Source organism: Pelophylax lessonae (genome assembly GCF_965119305.1).
Source record: "Pelophylax lessonae genome assembly, chromosome: 2".
In the NCBI taxonomy this organism is placed as follows: Eukaryota; Metazoa; Chordata; class Amphibia; order Anura; family Ranidae; genus Pelophylax; species Pelophylax lessonae.
Genome location: NC_138769.1, coordinates 669,698,582 through 669,715,250, shown reverse-complemented (window position 1 = coordinate 669,715,250; position 16,669 = coordinate 669,698,582). Strand labels below are relative to the sequence as shown.

The 16,669-nt window shown below is 44.5% G+C and overlaps 1 protein-coding gene across 1 annotated transcript in view; it reads left to right on the top strand.

Annotated features, from left to right (window-relative positions):
* DYNC2H1 (dynein cytoplasmic 2 heavy chain 1) overlaps positions 1–16,669 on the top strand; it is an 807,725-nt gene that overhangs the window by 107,483 nt on the left and 683,573 nt on the right. The window contains exons 25-28 of the mRNA XM_082246437.1: positions 2,899–3,069; positions 3,920–4,302; positions 14,556–14,688; positions 14,776–14,907. Coding sequence (XP_082102563.1) covers positions 2,899–3,069; positions 3,920–4,302; positions 14,556–14,688; positions 14,776–14,907 — 819 coding nt within the window. The remainder of the gene's footprint in view (positions 1–2,898; positions 3,070–3,919; positions 4,303–14,555; positions 14,689–14,775; positions 14,908–16,669) is intronic.

Below are 16,669 nucleotides of genomic sequence, written 5' to 3'. Positions count from 1 at the left end.
TGCATCAGCGTTTCCTACACTTTGCTTTGGGACCTCTACACTACCAGTTTGTTGCTATGCCTTTTGGCCTCTTTTCTGCTCTCTGGTGTACACAAAGGTGTTGGCCCCACTACTAGCCCTGCTTTGCTCTGGTGGCTTCCCCATTGTTGGATATGTAAGCTGGCCATTGAAAGTTTGTTCATGATCAGGCAGTGATCTGAAAAAACAAAACAACTTCCTCCATCCATTTAAATTAGGGTAGATGACGAATCCCCCTCTCTACCCCCCCCCCCCCCAACCAGTGTACTGACAGTGGTTCCTAACCGACTGCTGTCAGAATACACTAATTGGCAGCTGCAGCCACTGATCAAGGACAGTTTTCCAACTAGTTCATTCATCAGAAGTCAATCTGACAATTAACTTCTTATAAACATTGATAGCCACACACTGATTGAATTTTGTCTGTTCCCTGTTGAGCTGGTCAAATTTCGATTCATCTATGGCCAGTCTTAGACATCTCCTGTTGAGGAAGCAGTCAAAGCAGGCTTTGTCGGACCATGTGGCTTTGACCATCCAGAAAGTAGTGTTTTGAATGGATCCTTAACCTTTAGAAATGATTGCTGCAACCAAATTATCATTTGGAGAATCTGGGTCTATTCTGGGACCCGGCGCAGGCTAGAGTGTTTCTTTTGGAAAATTCCAACTCGCCAGTGTCAGATTCAAGCCCTTCAATCAACATACTCTTCACATTTGCATTGAAGTCTTTAGTCTGATGTTACCCTATTTGGGAGCAGTCCTGTTTTCCCTGTTTCATATCAGGGTCTATCATCAGACATGGAAGGCATACTTCACATGGTGTGCATATTGGAACTTCCACCCAAGAAGATTCTCCATGGGATGAATCTTTCTTACAGCTGGGCCTCAACCAGAATTATCAAAGGTCAAATTTCTGTCATTTATAATCTGTTTCTGAGATGTTGGCCTCTCCCTCTTGATTAGGATCTTTCTACAGGGAGTCTCCAATATAGCTTTCCCTGAGCGTTTCCCTGTGAATTGATGGGGGTCTGAATATGATTCTCTCTGCACTTGAGAAACCACTGATTGAACCTATTAGAGACTTTCCTCTCTCTACTCTTACCTACATGGTGGTGTTTTTTTTTTTTTTTTTCCAGCCCCAAATATCTGCAAGGTGAGTGTCTACTGGTGACGTTAACCTGCAGGGAACATTTTATGGTTTTGCACAGAGACAAGGTGGTGTTGAGGTCCAGGTCTTCCTTCTGCCTTTCACCTAACTGGGACATCATTCTTCCCTCTGTCCAGCTCCATTTCAACAAATGGAAGTTCACCATTTGATGTGAGAGTCTCTGTTAGTCACTACTTGCTTCAGAAGAACCGATTCCCTTTTGGTTATCCCAAATGGTGGGAAATAAGGGGAATTGGCTGGCCTAGTTCACATTTTTTGGGCATCACCCAGGTTTGAAAGGGAGGGAAAATTACTCTTTATATTTTTGGGTTTGTACTTGAAATATTTATTAAAAGTACATTTTGTAAGGTAGTAGCCCCTGGTTATCACCCGGTTTCCTCTTTAGATAATTCATCCCAAATGGTCCCTGTAACAGTGCACTGGCTTCTTTTTTCATCTCAATCTCTGGGTGGCTCAAACAGTACATCACTTAAGTTTATGGTTTCACGAATTGGATTTCACCCTTTTTTTTTTTTTCAAGGCAAACTCCTGCTAGATCTTTGAGTGCTTTTTTGGCTTTCCAGGACCAAAAAAATGTTTCCCAGATTTCCAAGGCTGCCACCTACTCTGTTCTTCCCGGTGGATATTGCTGCCTCCTCTGATGGCAGTTTTTGACATTAGGTCTTTCAGGCAGTTCTTTGCATTGCAGATATGTTCTAGTTTTCTTGGGCCTGTTAGCATTTGTTTGTTTTTTGCCCACCCATCAATTAGACTGCTTATGAAGTTTCTAAGGTGAAAAAGCTTCCTGTGGCTTCAGTGAATGAGAAAGAGAACTGGGTTTTTGTAATCATTGTAAAACCTGTTTTCTTTGAGTCCATTGAAGGACATAAGTCTACCCCACCCTCTGTTATTGATTATGTTCATGGTAATGCTTTGTTACAAAAGTGAGGAATGCTGATAGTAGGAGGTGTTATCCTGGGCCAGGCTATAGTTTTTTTGGATGCCGTTGTTCAATCCTTCTGTAGGTGGCAGTATTACCCAAAAAAATGACCTGCTTCCCTCAGTGGACTTTATGGTGAGTACCTGTATCTTTTTTAAAGTGGTTTTATGTGTTTTAGGCTTGGTATAACTTATGTTCCTAAAAGACAAGAAACTGAAAGCCAAGCTTCTGTTTTTACAGGGCGTGCAGCCCTTTGGGGTTGAAGTAAGGCTCCTGTGCATATATGGTTATAGGAGGATGGAGTTGTTCAGCACCTAATTTGCTGATGCTGATGGAGAACAGTTCTTAGTCATATGCTGAAAGAATGTTAGTGTTTAAAAAGTAGGTTAGGAAAACTCTCCAATTATAACAAAGATCAATCCACAGCCATGCCGCTGTAGCCTTTTCAGTTTTAACAAAGCGTATTTGGCTATCCATGATTGGTGCAGCAAGTTCTTTTGCAGTATATAGTGCTATTCACTATGTGCCGATAAGCCTCCTGGAAACATTTAGACATTAGGGCAAGGACTTCTAAAGGCTAAAATATCTGATTGCAGAGCTGATGGAAAAGGAAAACCAGTCTAGTAAGATTCATTTACATGCAAACAGCTGAGTCCCATCACATTTATGCAGCAAAATTGTGTCAAACACTCAAGTATAATGATCTATAAATATTGCTATTTTTCATTTGCATAGTTAACACAGAATTAAGTGCTTGGCTGTTAAATTAAATATTGTTCTGCTGGTCTTTTCACAGATGGTGGTTCCTGTCCTCAAGTATGTTCGTGGTGAGCACTTGTCACAAGACCATTGGCTTGACCTCTTTAGACTCCTTGGACTTCCAAAAGGAACCACTTTGGAAAAGTTGCTATTTGGAGATTTACTAAAAGTATCTGATATGATAATATCAAATGCTTCAGAACTCAAAGTGAGTATAACCTAAAGATACTTTAGTGGTTGAGTCAGTGCTGAACTGCAACTGCACATCTGTGATTAGCTTAAATTGGGACAGTTGGAAACACTGTCGGTTTTGTTCTTGTTAAAGTATCCTTGTCAGTTTAAGTGTGGTAATTGGGCTGCACATTTTAAAAGCAGATGCCTAGAGGTACCAGCAAGTGTGCACACACATGTACAGTGCCTCGTTAACTCTGAAGCTCAGGGAGCTTTCCAGCAGCGCCTGTGGTCAAGGGCTCATACCTGTACCATCTTGGTGACCAAAGAAGCTGCCGATTTATAGTTATGTGACAAGAGCGAAGCACATGAGGGGCCAGGGCTGATTTTGTGAACACATGAGCTATGTGAGATTTGCATAAAAATAAAATCTCAAGTTTTAGGACTTCTGAGGCATTATACAAAGTGTATTAGCCCACATGTTGGCATCTCTAAAATGACTACAGATTCAGTTTAAGAAATTTCTTAATGTTTTGTAGTTGCACAATTTGGAACTACATGACCGCACCGATGTGTAAGAATGACAAAAAGTCGATAGATCATAAACCTGTATGCATTGAGATCTGACTAGGAGCCTATGTTGATGGCATCAACTTGAGATTATTCTAATATTTTAAATGATTTACAGGTGCGTTGTACGTACTGTTGCCCTCCATCTAACCTGCATTTGACCTCTTATAAGCAGTTTTTACATTCCCATAGAATTGTATGGGAATGGAAAACCCACCTGGCATCAACACAGGTCCTAAACATGACTGGGTTTTGTTTCCTCTTTGTATCATCCTGTTTACATATTGTCACAATTAATGTATTTTTAAAATTGCTAGGATTTGAATAGCCGAGCCCAAGGAGAAATAACAATCCGAGAAGCCTTACGAGAACTCGACATATGGGGGACTGGCGCAGTGTTTACCTTAACAGATTATGAGGACAGCCATAAACATGTGATAAAGCTGATTAAAGATTGGAAAGACATTGTCAATCAGGTGGGAGACCACCGCTGTCTCCTCCAATCTTTGAAAGACTCTCCCTACTACAAAAGTTTTGAGGATAAAGTGTCCATCTGGGAGAAGAAACTGGCAGAATTGGATGAGTATCTTCAAAATCTCAACCAGATCCAGAGGAAATGGGTCTACCTGGAGCCCATTTTTGGTCGTGGAGCCCTTCCCAGAGAAGAAGCTCGTTTCAACAGAGTTGACGAAGACTTTCGGTATATAACTGTTTGCACAGTAGAATGTTACGCTGATATATCTGAGTCTAATGTACCTCTAAATATGCTTGGGTACATTTACTGACATTGATCTGTATTGGCTATTTCAATATCAAGTTTTACTTGAATCACTACAGTTTAGCCAGGCTACTATGGGGTTGAGGGTTGAGGGGGGGGGGGGGTAAGGGACAAAGCTGCTACCTTGCGATGTAATATACATGACAAGAAAATATGACTCTGCATCCATATATAGTACACGTTCCTTATAATTCCAAGCCAAGCTTAGAAACAAGGTTTAAAAAGCATCAAGGCTGGATTCACAAAAATGCATTGCGGTAACACACAGCAACGCCCATTATGCATGGTAGTGCGCCGCTGTTCCATTCATTCTGAATGGCGCCCCAACAGGCCTTTCACAATGCACTTGCACTAGTTTTAGCAACGTAGTTCACAACAACACAAGTGCTTCTTTTGGTTTGTTTTGGTCTTTTAGGAGGCCTGTTTAAATGAATGGGCTGCCTTAACATAACACATAGTTGTGCATGTCATAACACACCTTAGCACACCACAAATATAACACTGGGTCCTTAAGGAAAAGTGCACTTTCAGGCAAAATGAACTAATCCCTTTTGCCCATCCACTTATACATATTTACTGAGATGCCACAGTCACAGACTTCACTGTTTTGTATCTAGCCAGCAGATCCTCAGTATTCTGGCTGCACCTTCACAGTAGCTTCCCAAAGGGTTCTAGAAGACCATCTTCTGAGTATCTCCGGCTTCAGAAGACAGCCCTGTAGAACCCCAAAGGAAGTATTCATCTAGGGAGGATGGTCTAGTTTAGCGCAGTGAGGGGGGCAAAATAAGTGAATTTTAAGTGCACTTATCCCTACCTTACTGATAGGGCTATTTACTTTAAGCCGCTGATTGTATATTTAAATGAAAAAGAAAAAAAAAAGGATAAAACTAGGCCATTTGACTGTGATACATATATATTCTTAATATAAAACTTTGACTTTACTGGATCTTTGATTTTATAACTTGCATGGGTGCAACCTATAAGATATTTTATTTCACATTTTGTTGGCACTTGCTGGATTTTTAGTCTTGAGGGTTTTCCGATCATAAACAGAAATTGTACGCGCTGTAATTTATGTGGTATGAAGGAAGAAAACCTTCCCTACTTGTTTAATATTAGTAAACTATTCATAGTGACACTTCAGATTTATGTGTCCCCGCAGAGCTTGTTATGCCTGTTCATAATGCCAACTTCTTGCTCGCTATAACTCAAGATGAAGATGATTCTATGTGACTTTCAAATAAGCTATTATACGTGAATTTTATTTAGATTATGCTGTATATTTTTTGTGTAGATTAGCATTGCTGCATTTTGATGATATGCTGCCAGATTATTGATGGTTTTCATGTGAAATTCTCATTACCGTGCTATGCAGACACAAACATTCGCTATAGTTGGATAGTTTTTTTTTTTTTTCTTTTAGCCAGTGGGCTGAAGGAAAAAAAAAAAATTCCTCCAGGTTGATGGAGGAATCCACCCTGCTGGACATTGTATTCTGACAGCTGTCGATTGGCGATCCCGTGCCTAGACTAAAGTATTTACAGTGGTGAAAATACCGATTGCATCCCCTGCAGATTTTGTAAGTTTGCCTACTTCCAAAGAAATGAAGGGTCTATATTTTTTTTCATAGGTGTATTTTAAATGATGGAGACAGAGCATCAACCAAAAATCTAGAAAAAAACACAAGACAAATTTTATAAATTGAGCTGCAGTTAAGTTAGTAAAATAATAAATTGATACTCTACCAACCAAAAATAATTCTGGCTCTCATACAATGGCTACAGTATGTGCTCATGTGGTACACAGATTAGTCCTGTCAATTTTAAGAAGGTCCTCCTAACAACAACTTGTTATGTGTATAAAAGACACCTGTCTACAGACCCTTTCTTCCATTCAAACCTTACCATCAGAGACAAAATTGTAGACCTGCACAAGGCTGGAATGAGCTACAAGACCATCAGCAAGAAGCTTAGTGAGAAGGAGACAATTGTTGGAGCGATTATTCGCAAATAGAAGAAATACAAAATAACTATTAATTTTCCTCGTTCTAGAGCTCCATGCAAGATTTCGCCTCATAGAGTAAGGATGGTCATGAAAAAAGTGAGGGATCAGCCCAGAACTACACAGGAGGAGCTTGTGAATGATCTCGTAGCAGTTGGGACCACAGTTACCAATCAAACCGTTGGTAACAAAATACGCCATCATGGATTGAAATCCTGCAGCGCCCACAAGGTCTCCCTCCTTAGGAAGGCCCATCTGAAGTTTGCCAATGAGCAGCTAAATGATTCAGAGAAAGATTGGCTCTGATCGGACCAAAATTGAGCTCTTTGGTATGAATTAAAATCGCCGTGTTTGGAGGAAGAAAAATGCTGACTATGACCCTATGAACACCATCCCTACAGGCAAGCACAGAGGTGGAAACATGATGCTTTGGGGCGGTTTGTCTGCTAAAGGTAAAGGCTGACTTTGCCACATTGAGGGGTCTATGTATTGTAAAATCTTGGATGAGAACCTTCTTCCACTCCCCAGCCAGAACACTGAAGATGTGTCATGGATGGGTCTTCCAGCATGACAATGACCAAAAACATACCACCAAGGCAACAAAGGAGTTGCCTTGGCAATATGTTTTTCAAGAAGCACATTAAGGTTATGGAGTGGCCTAGCCAGTCTCCAGACCTTAGCCCTATAGAAAATGTATGAAGGGAGCTGAAACTTCAAGTTGCCAAGTGACAGCCAATAAATCTTAAGGATTTAGAGAAGATCTGTAAAGAAGAGTTGGTCAAAATCCCTTCTGAGATGTGTGCAAACCTGGTAACCGACTATAAGAAATGTCTTAGATCTGTGCTTGCCAACAAGGGATTCTCCACAATATACTAAATCATGTTTTACTTGGGGATCAAATACTTTCCTCTTTTGTTCATTGATGGACACAGCTCCTGATCTTCTTAACCATTGGGTTATACTGCCCCCTACAGGGGTAGGACATTAGGCAGAAAAAAAAAGTCTGGCTACACCAATGGGCAGTCCTCTCTCTTCCTCTCTCTGCTATATGTATGGTATTTTTTTCTGCCTAGTCAGGAGTAAGGACCTAGTTCCTTGCTGGGATCTCTCTGGTCCTGGCAATTTTTTCTTTTTAGATAGAATTTTTCTCTCCTGGATTTTTCATGTTAGATCTACAATCAACTGCCGGACTGGGCGACGGACTAATTAATCTAGATCCAGTGGTCACCCCAGTCTGGCCAGTTAGCGTGCGCAGACCTCAGCTCCACACTAGGTCAGCCACGACAAAGCCCCACCGGACAGGGGCTGGCCTGCAAGTTAAACGCCTGGCGAGGTCACATATGATCGGGTCTCAGACCGAGTCACAGCATTCCTCCTGGCCGACAGCCTCCCATTTAGTTGGAGATTAGGTTCTGTCTGGATCGGTGCCCACTTGGTTCCTGGTATGGTGAGTAGCTGTCCCCCTTCTCCTCCTGGAGGGTTTTGGGGTGGATGCAGGCCCCTTCATTGGACAGTCGGACCCCTGGGTTCCCCTCCTTCCTTTTTAAGCACCCCCCTCATCAGTCTGGTGGTCCCTGTGTGCCGTCATGCCCCTCATCGCCCCCCCCCTTCACTGATGCTGGGGCTATGGGGTGGCCTGGTCCACCGCCTAGAGTGGGGGCAGGGTGCTGGCGATGTAGCCTGTGTGATTAATGCACGGCGGCCATGTTTTTGTAGTCCATGTAGACCATTTTTCAGTGGTGTGCCATTGAAAAAGCGGCGGCCATGACAGTAGAGCCCTCTGGGCGGTGATTTCGGCGGTGGGAGACCCTCCTCATCCACTGGTGCTGACTCCTGGATCTTTTCATTTCCTGATCACCGTTCGTGCAGTGCAGATTCTCCTGGTGCCTGGCTTCTGCGAAGTGATGAGTCTGGTGGGGTTCTCCCCCCTCTCTACTAGAATCGATTGGTTCTCTGTGGCTGTCACGTGAGTGGGCTTCCAGCACGGTTGGGGTTGTCCCTTAGCAGTGTTTTACACTTTTTTGTGGGGTCCCCCTGGTGACTCATGGAGTCTTTGGAGCACATCTCCCCACCTGATCCCTGGGCTCATCTGAGGCTGCGGGGCCCTCCAGGTCCCATCCATTCATCAATGCACTGACAGCGGTCCTGGAGTCCTTGGTGTCCCGGGTGGAGGTGGCTTTTGGGTGATGGGATCGCAAAAAGCGCCGCCGCCTTCCCCTGCCTCATCTGGCTTCTCAGATCCTGAATCTGATTTGGCTGCCGCGGACGTAGGTCACCCTGCTGGGTCTGCAACCGCGCGCCCTGAATCCTCAGATAGTGAGGAGGATTCCCCCCCTTCTGTAACCACGTACGAAAAGGCGCTGGTGGATGCACTAATTGTAGCTGTGCGTGAGACCTTGAAGATGGAGGAGGCAGCTGCGGCATAGGCGCAGGTTCCCTTTGGCATTCACAAGCCACCCAGAACAGAAAAGGTGTTCCCTTTCCCCTCCTATTTTGACAGAATTGTCACTAAATAGTGGGGACGACCAAAGCATGCCCTTGGGGTCCCTAAGCGATTTTGCTAGGTGATAGCCATATGAGGAGTCCTTGCTTAATAAGTGGACTGTTCCACCTGTTGTGGACCCTCTGGTTTCCAGATCGAACAAGGCAACCATGATTCTGGTTGACGAATCCCCGGCCTTTAAGGACCCGGCTGACAGGAAGGCGAAGGCTGTGGCCTGCAATATGTACACCCTGGCTGGTTTGAAAGTGAGGCTGGTGGACCAGCAGCTCCAGGGGCTGCAGTTTCCCTGTGATGTCTCTTTGGATGTGGCTCGGCTCTCTGTTTTTCAGCAGTGATCTTTCACCGTGTCTTTTGGCTCAAATGCTGGTCTGCAGACCAGATTTCTAAAAAGGCCTTGACTGATCTTCCCTTTCAAGGAGATCGCCTGTTTTGTGCTATCCTGGATGACATCCTTAAAGGTCTCACGGGGGGGGGGGGGAGAGTACCTTTCTTCCGCAGGCTTTGTGGCGTTACCCTTTGGTCTCGCTTCTGCTCCTCAGGTCTTCACAAAAGTGTTGGCCCCCGGTGCTAGCATTGTTATGCCAATGGGGGAATCGCGTTACTGGGCTACTTGGACAACCTCCGCCTGCGAGCGGAGTCACATGGAAATTTCAATACAAGCTCGAGGGTGTTTCGCTGGATTCTGATTTTTCAGAAGTCTGCTCTGGTTCCGTCCACAAAGTTGGAATATCTGGGTCTGACTCTGGACTCGGCTTTAGCCAGAGTGCTCCTTCCTCTGGACAAACTCCAGAAACTGCAGACTGTAATTTGTTGCCTGCTGTCCAGCAGATGGTCATCCCTGCGGACTTGCATGTGGGTGCTGGGCCTGATGGTGTCTACCTTCAAGGCGGTTCCGTTTGCGCAGTTTCATACGAGGCCCCTGCAAGGGAGATTCTGGCCAAATGGGACAAGAATCCGCAGTCTCTGGACAATCCAATTCGGCTGAATGAAGGAGTCCCTGATATGGTGGCTTCATTCTTCGGCACTAAGGCTGGGCAAATCCTTCCTCCCATTGTATTGGACAGTGGTCACCATGGGTGCCAGCTTATCCAGCTGGGGAGACGTCCTCTGCAAAATTTCTGCTCAGGGGGTCTGGACACTGAAAGAGTCCAGACTACCGTTCAATTCCTTGGTACTCCGAGCGATCAGACTGTGCCTGGGACATTCGATGGATCTTCAGGGATGTTCAGTGCGCATTCAATCTGAAAATGTCAATCACTGGGGGGCACAAGAAGTGTCCTGGCGGCTCTGGAGTAGCCAGCATTCTAAGGTGGGCAGAACGGTTCGTTCCCATCCTCTCCTCTGGGTTTAAAACTAGCAGGTGGATTACCTCAGTCAGCAGGCATTGGACCAAGGGGAGTGGTCCTTTTATCCGGTGGGGTTCATCAGTTGTGTCTTGGGTGGGGCATCCACAAGGGGAATCTGTTGGCGTTCCGGCTCAACAGAAAGGTTGCAGAGGTTTGTGGCTCAGTCACGTGATTCTCTGGCCTACGCCACGGATGCGCTGGTGGCCCCGTAGTGTCAGTATCGTCTGGTTTACGCCTTCCCTCCTCTCAGGCTTCTGCCAAGATTTCTTTGCAGGATCGAGGCAGACGGGATTCCCATCATCTTAGTGGCTCTGGACTAGCCTCGCCGGGCTTGGTACGCTTATCTAGTGTGGCTGGCCACCGACGTTCCTTAGTAGCTTCCTCTCAGGGAGGATCTGCTATCCCAAGGACCAATCTTCCATCCTTCTTTACAGCCGCTGGCTTTGGCGGCTTGACTGTTGAACGCCAGGTGCTGATGGATAGAGGTCGGTGATTCCAAAGCTGTTAAGATAGTAGATCTTCCTAAAAATAGATTTCCTATCGTACATGGAAGACGTACATTGCATGGTGTAAGTCTCTTGGGGTTCATCCTCGCTCTTTTTTCCGCTGGCTCAGATCTTGACCTTCCTTCAACGAGGGGTTGAGCAGAAACTGGGCTTGAGTACTATCAAGGGTCTGGTGCAGTGATGGGAATAACGGCGTTAAAAGTAAACGGCATTACTAACGCCGTTACTTTTGTAGGTAACTAGTAATCTAATTGATTATTTTCCCTCCTCCGTAAGGGTCCTTTCACACGGTCCATTCAGTTTTTTCATCCGCTCAGTGACTTTATTTTTTTCTTTTTTTAAACTGACACGGATGCACTTTTGGAGGGTATAATGTTTGTCTATGGGATTGCGGATGTCAGCGGATGACACCACTGACATCCATTTTTGCATCTGTTCCGTTTTTGCATCCGTTCCGCTTTTTAAACAGAAGAAAAATAGGGTTCTCTTCTGTCTCAAAAAATGGAACTGAACGGAAAGGACGCAAATCGGATGTCAGCGGATGGTCATCCGCTGACATCTGCAATCCCATTGACATGCATTATGTCCATTTTTCATCCGCCAACGGATGGGAGGAAAAACGGACATACGGACCGCCCGTGTGAAAGGACCCTAACGCCGTTCCCATTACTTAAGCGGCGTTACTGCAATTACATCTACCACCACTAGAAGGTAGTAGTAACTCCTCTACTCCTCTATAACCCGGCCGCTGTCCACTCCTCTCTGAGGCCTGGTTTTAACAGTGCACCAGCCAGCAGGTACCCCAGCTCTCCATTACTTACCACCACCACCGTCCACAGCCACTGCACTCTGCTCAGGAGTCAGGACAGTCACAGAAAGGACAGCACAGGTGTCCAGACAGTCGCAGACAGGAGGACGGAGTCAGACTCCACCAGTGCCACACTACCACCAGCAGGTACCAAAAAAAAAAAAACAATTCCACAGTCAGGACTCAGACTCAGGTCAGGTACCACTACCAGTGCCCCACCACCAGTGCACTAGCACCACAGTCCACCACCAGCAGCAGTAGGTACCACTCGAGTAAAAAAAATAAAAATAAAATACCACTCAGTCAGGAGTCACTCAGGTCAGATACCACTGCCAGTACCAGTGTACCACCACCACCCAGCCAGCCGGTACCACTCAGCAATACCACTCAGGTACCCACTGCCAGTGTACCACACTGCCGGAAACACTCAGCAAATACCACTCAGGTACCAGTGCTACTCAGCAAATACCACTCGGGTACCAGTGTACCACGCAGGTACCAGTGCCACTCAGCAAATACCACTCGTGTACCAGTGTACCACGCAGGTACCAGTGCCACTCAGCAAATACCACTCAGGTACCGTACCAGTGTACCATGCAGCCGGTACCACTCAGCAAATACCACACAGGTACCACTCAGCAAATACCACGCAGGTACCACTCAGGAATCAGGATTCACCACATCTCATTGTCCCACAGCATTATTAAAATAGTGTAGATTACTGTACAATGTTTTATAATAAAAATTGATTCTATTAAGTGTTCATTTCATTCATTTAACATACTTAATATTGGGGGCATACAAGTTATTTGACATGTTTGATTATTTTTTTAAAGCAATGCAATAGTTACTTTCCCTGGTAATTGGTTACTTTTTTACTGATGTAACTCAGTTACTTTTTGTGAGAAGTAACTATAACTAATTACTTTTTTAAGTTACATGCCCAACACTGGTCAGGTGCCGGTCTTAGCGGTCTTCTTTCAACTGCCCTTGGCCACATTCTCCTTGGTGCATAGTTTTCCTCAGGGGATTTGGCACTTGACCCCTCTAGTGCGGTCTCTGTTGCCACCTTGGGAACTCCAGTTGGGGCTCTCAGTCCTCCAGAATCCTCCTTTTCAAGAATCTTTGGGAGATTCCCCTGCTTACGCTGTCCAGAAGATGGCCTTTTTGGGGGCTTTCACCTCTGCGTGCAGGGTGTCAGAATTGGCGGCGTTACCCTGTCAATCACTTTACTTGGTGTTTCACAGTGATAATGTGGTTCTTTGCCCCTGTCTGTCGTGCCTTCCTCAGGTCGTCTCTGATTTTCATTTGAATGAAGACATTGTGTTGCCTTCCCTGTGCCCCAGGCCAAAACAATTCTAAGTAGATTGCTTTGCATGCTTTAGTTGTGGTCCAGGCGATCAGGGTGTACCTGGCAGTCTTTTAGGAAATCACACTCCATATTGGTGCTTATGGATGGGCCTCGGAAAGGGGTGGTCCGCTTCCTCTGCGACCATTCCCAGATAGATCAGACAGATGGTGATTCAGGCCTATTCCATCAAGGATCAGGGTCCTCCTTTCCCTGTCAATACGCACTCTACTCGGGTGCTCAGTGCCTCCTGGGCCTTCCGTCATCAGGCGTCAGTGACGCAGGGTTGCAAGGCAGCTACCTGGTCGTCGGTGCACACTTTCACAAAGTTCTATAAAGTGGATGTGTTGGCATCTGCGGATGCTTCCTTTGGCTGCAAGGTTTTGCAGGTTGGTGTTTAGAGGACCTGGTCCTCTTTGAGGGTGTATTGTTTTTATTTCGGTGAGCGCCAGTTGTTTTGGTTGAGCTCATGTTTATCTGGTTGGCTATAGTTAGCGTTGGGAATTTCTTTTTCGCTGCTCATGTTTAACACTGCTTTGGGATGTCCTAATGGTTAGGAAGATCAGGAGGTGTGTCCGTCAATGAACGGAAGAGAAAATGGGATTTTTGACTTAACATAAAATCCATTACTTTGATGTTCATTGATGGACACAGCACCCACCCCTCTGTGGAGTTGTAATTCTTCTGACACTGCTGGTAACAAAATGGAGTACCTATAGCAGAGAGAGGGAGTATATCCCCTGGGGCTGCCCATAGGCGTAGCCAGACTTTTTTTTTCTGCCTAGTGTCCTACTCCTGTAGGGGACAGTATAACCCAATGGTTAACAAGATCAGGTGCTGTGTCCGTCAATGAACATCAGAAATGGATTTTACGGTAAGTCAAAAATCCCATTTTTACTCTCTGAACTGCAACTCAATTTATAACATTTGTATCATGTGTTTTTTTCTGGATTTTGGTTGATGTTCTGTCTATATCATTTAAAATACACCTATGATAAAAATTATAGACCCTTCATTTCTTTGTAAGTGGGCAAACTTCCAAAATCTGTAGGGGCTCAAATAATGATTTTCTCCACTGTACATATTCTGAACAAGCATTCAAAGCACTTAGAAAAAAAAAAAAAAAAAGCCCTTGTTCCCCTATGTAGCTATAGGCAGAGAATCTTGGCAGCCTGCCAGCCCTCTAATATAACTTAACACAGGGTGCTTGAGTGCCGGTTCACATTTGTGCGATCACAGAGATCGCATGTAATTCGGAGCGCACTGCTCCTAAAATTACATGCGATGTCTGTGCGGTGCAAATTCAGCCATACAGTTTGTATGGCTGAATTCGCACCGCAATCGCACTAAGACACACAGGACCCTTTTTTTTGGTACGCAGCAGAATCAGATCGCATGGTGGTTCACACTAGTGCCATCCGATTCTGTGCGAACTTTCAGATCGCACTGCGATATGCGATCTGATCTGGGGGTGTAATTAACTTTTAATTCATACCCCCAGCATATCGCATATGGCAGTGTGAACTGCCAGGGGTGCGGATGCGATGCGGGAACAGGCTTTATATTCGCAGCGTTCCCACATCACACAAATGTGAACCGGCATTAAAGGTTGTAAATATACTGTATTATTTTGTCACTTCTGCTTTTTTATTATTATAAACAGGTCTATAATGTCAGATATAAAAAGAGACAACAGAGTGACAATGTTGACATCACGGGTTGGAATAAGAAACTCTTTGATAACTATCCTGGATCAGCTTCAGAGATGCCAGAAATCCTTGAATGAGTTTTTGGAGGTATAACATGCCTGTGTTTGTCCCACATACAGTGTCCTATTCTCCCAGAACATACTTTACTATGTGCCCCTTGTTTTGTCTTAACAGGAAAAGCGTTCAGCCTTCCCCCGATTTTATTTTATCGGAGATGATGATCTGCTTGAGATACTGGGCCAGTCCACTAACCCCACAGTCATCCAGTCACACCTCAAGAAACTTTTTGCCGGTAAAGTCATTGATGTATACAGTATTTTTTTTTCTGATTGATAGTAACTGATTCGTTTTTTCCTATTGGTCATTGGGGGATACAGCAGACCTCGGGCTATATGTGCCGGTGGCTATAAAGCTCTGTACAAGAAAGTTGCCATTCAGATTTACTATGTCAGAATGATAAACGCTTATATATCTATGGTTATACCTTGGATTTATTGTTGGTCAGTGTTTTTACAGAATAGTAACAGAATAGTAAAATTTCACTTTAGCTACTATAAACCGTTAAAGCTTTAATTGACTTGAAACTACATTATTTGAGAATTTTTCATGTTCAACTTGATTTTTTTTTTCATGAAGCACAGAATACTTTAATTACCGAAGCCTAACTCAAAATCCAGTTATAATGCAGTAAAGTAGCAAAATAAACCAAAGCGACCTTCATAAAAAAAACAATGAGGTACACCATTGCCTTACAACCAGCAATGTTAGCATTTCCTTAACAAATTTAAAAAGAGGGTTCATTTTAAACTTAAAGTGATTGTAAAGGCTCATTTTTTTTAATTTTTAAAAACAACAAACGTGTTATACTTAACTGCTTTGTGTAATGTTTAAGCAGTCCCGATCCTCCTCTTTTGGTACCCCCCCCCCCCGAACTGCGCTCCTGGCTTTCCCTCCTACTGAGTGCCCCCATAGCAGGCTGTCCACACAGCAGAACACGGCCCAGCCCCCCTCTCCTTTGTCACTGACTGTGATTTACTGTGTTTGAACCAATGAGGAGGGAGCGAGCAGAGAGAGCCGAGAGAGCCTTGGCTGTGGTACACATCACTTTATCAAGATCCGGGTTTGGTATGTATCTAACCTCTCTGCGGCAAATGTACACAAATATGCAACCTCTCAGCAGCCAGGCCTTGGCGCCAAGCAGCTGCATATTTGATTGCAATAGCGCCAGTAGAGCTGTGCCGAGGCACAGTTACCGGCAGCTAACTGAAAGCTCCGGGAGCTTTCTGATCATGTGGCCACTGTGACAGCCAATCACGGCAGTCACATGACCATAAGCCCCACCCTGCCTCCAAGAATTCTAAAGCTCTTAAAGGGGCAGCTGTAAGGGGTTAAGAGGGGCTTCAGAGGAAATTGCATGCAGAAGATTTTTTTTTTACCTTACTGCATAGAATACACTAAGGTTAAAAAACATTCTGCCCTTAAAAACACTTTAATAAGTGCGTTGTAAATAATTCCATTGTGCTTCCTAATCATTATACAGATTCCATACAGTTGCTTTAGGGTTGTTAGCATATGTCCAATATGAGGTTGTGAGGGGTATAATACATGATTCTTTAATTTTAGGCAGTATTTGTGTTGTAAATCAGTGAATATGGATATGCAGTTGACACTTAAAAGTGGTTGTAAACCCTTAGATCTACCCAGTGAAGTGAACTGGGAGCCTCCTACATATGTTGAGCCTGTTTATTAGCAGCTATCTCTTCTATACATCCCTTTGAAATTCAGAATTTTTTTTAAAGCTTGTTTGAGCTGTCAGAGAACAGGGGTCAGAGAGCTGAAATACACACTCAGAGCTTGGTGAGGAGAGGTCTGAAAGCTGGTTGCAGGGAAAGTACACCCCCCTCCTTCACACAGCACACAGGGACAGAACGGATACTGTCATTCACAGGCTGTGTGCTGGAGCTCCCTCCCCTGTCACCTTTTTTCTCTTGGTGTCAGAAAAACCAAGAAGCTGACAGAAATGACACTTAGTGCTCTGGACTGAGACAAGTACACTATAGAGTGATAT